Raw genomic sequence first — 380 nt, 5'->3', positions numbered from 1 at the left:
CATCACGGGGTCCAGGGGATTCATGTTTAGGAAGTGGCCAGACGCGCTTCGGTACTGGAAGAAATGGCCGAGCGAATCCTGCTCATCCAGGGAGGTGATCACGGAGGGGCTGTAATGCTGCCAAGAGAAGGAAAAAGCCCCGGATCGGCTCACGGTGCCCCCAAGACTGCAGTCCCCGTCCCACGCAGCCCCCGGGGAGAGGGCAGGCGCCCGCAGAGAGGAGGGGTCGCACGGCGATCGCTCCCAGAGCCTCCCAGCTACATGTACCAGTTTACCAAGCCCGGTCCTGAACCGTCGGCACCCGCTGCCTCCCAGCGCAAACGGGGGCTTCGGGGGCACCGACGGCGGAGGAGGAGACGTGCGGGAGCAGAAAACAACAA

General features: G+C 64.5%; 1 protein-coding gene across 1 annotated transcript in view; it reads right to left on the bottom strand.

The window, feature by feature from the left end:
- The window catches only part of PIAS3 (protein inhibitor of activated STAT, 3), a 14,423-nt gene that overhangs the window by 148 nt on the left and 13,895 nt on the right, over positions 1–380 (bottom strand). Inside the window, 1 exon segment of the mRNA XM_009888994.1 lies at positions 2–117. Coding sequence (XP_009887296.1) covers positions 2–117 — 116 coding nt within the window.

The sequence above is a fragment of the Charadrius vociferus genome, unplaced genomic scaffold, assembly GCF_000708025.1.
Source record: "Charadrius vociferus isolate BGI_N301 unplaced genomic scaffold, ASM70802v2 scaffold1487, whole genome shotgun sequence".
In the NCBI taxonomy this organism is placed as follows: domain Eukaryota; kingdom Metazoa; phylum Chordata; class Aves; order Charadriiformes; family Charadriidae; genus Charadrius; species Charadrius vociferus.
The sequence above is the reverse complement of the archived record's forward strand: the minus strand, read 5'-3'. Positions and strand labels throughout refer to the sequence as shown.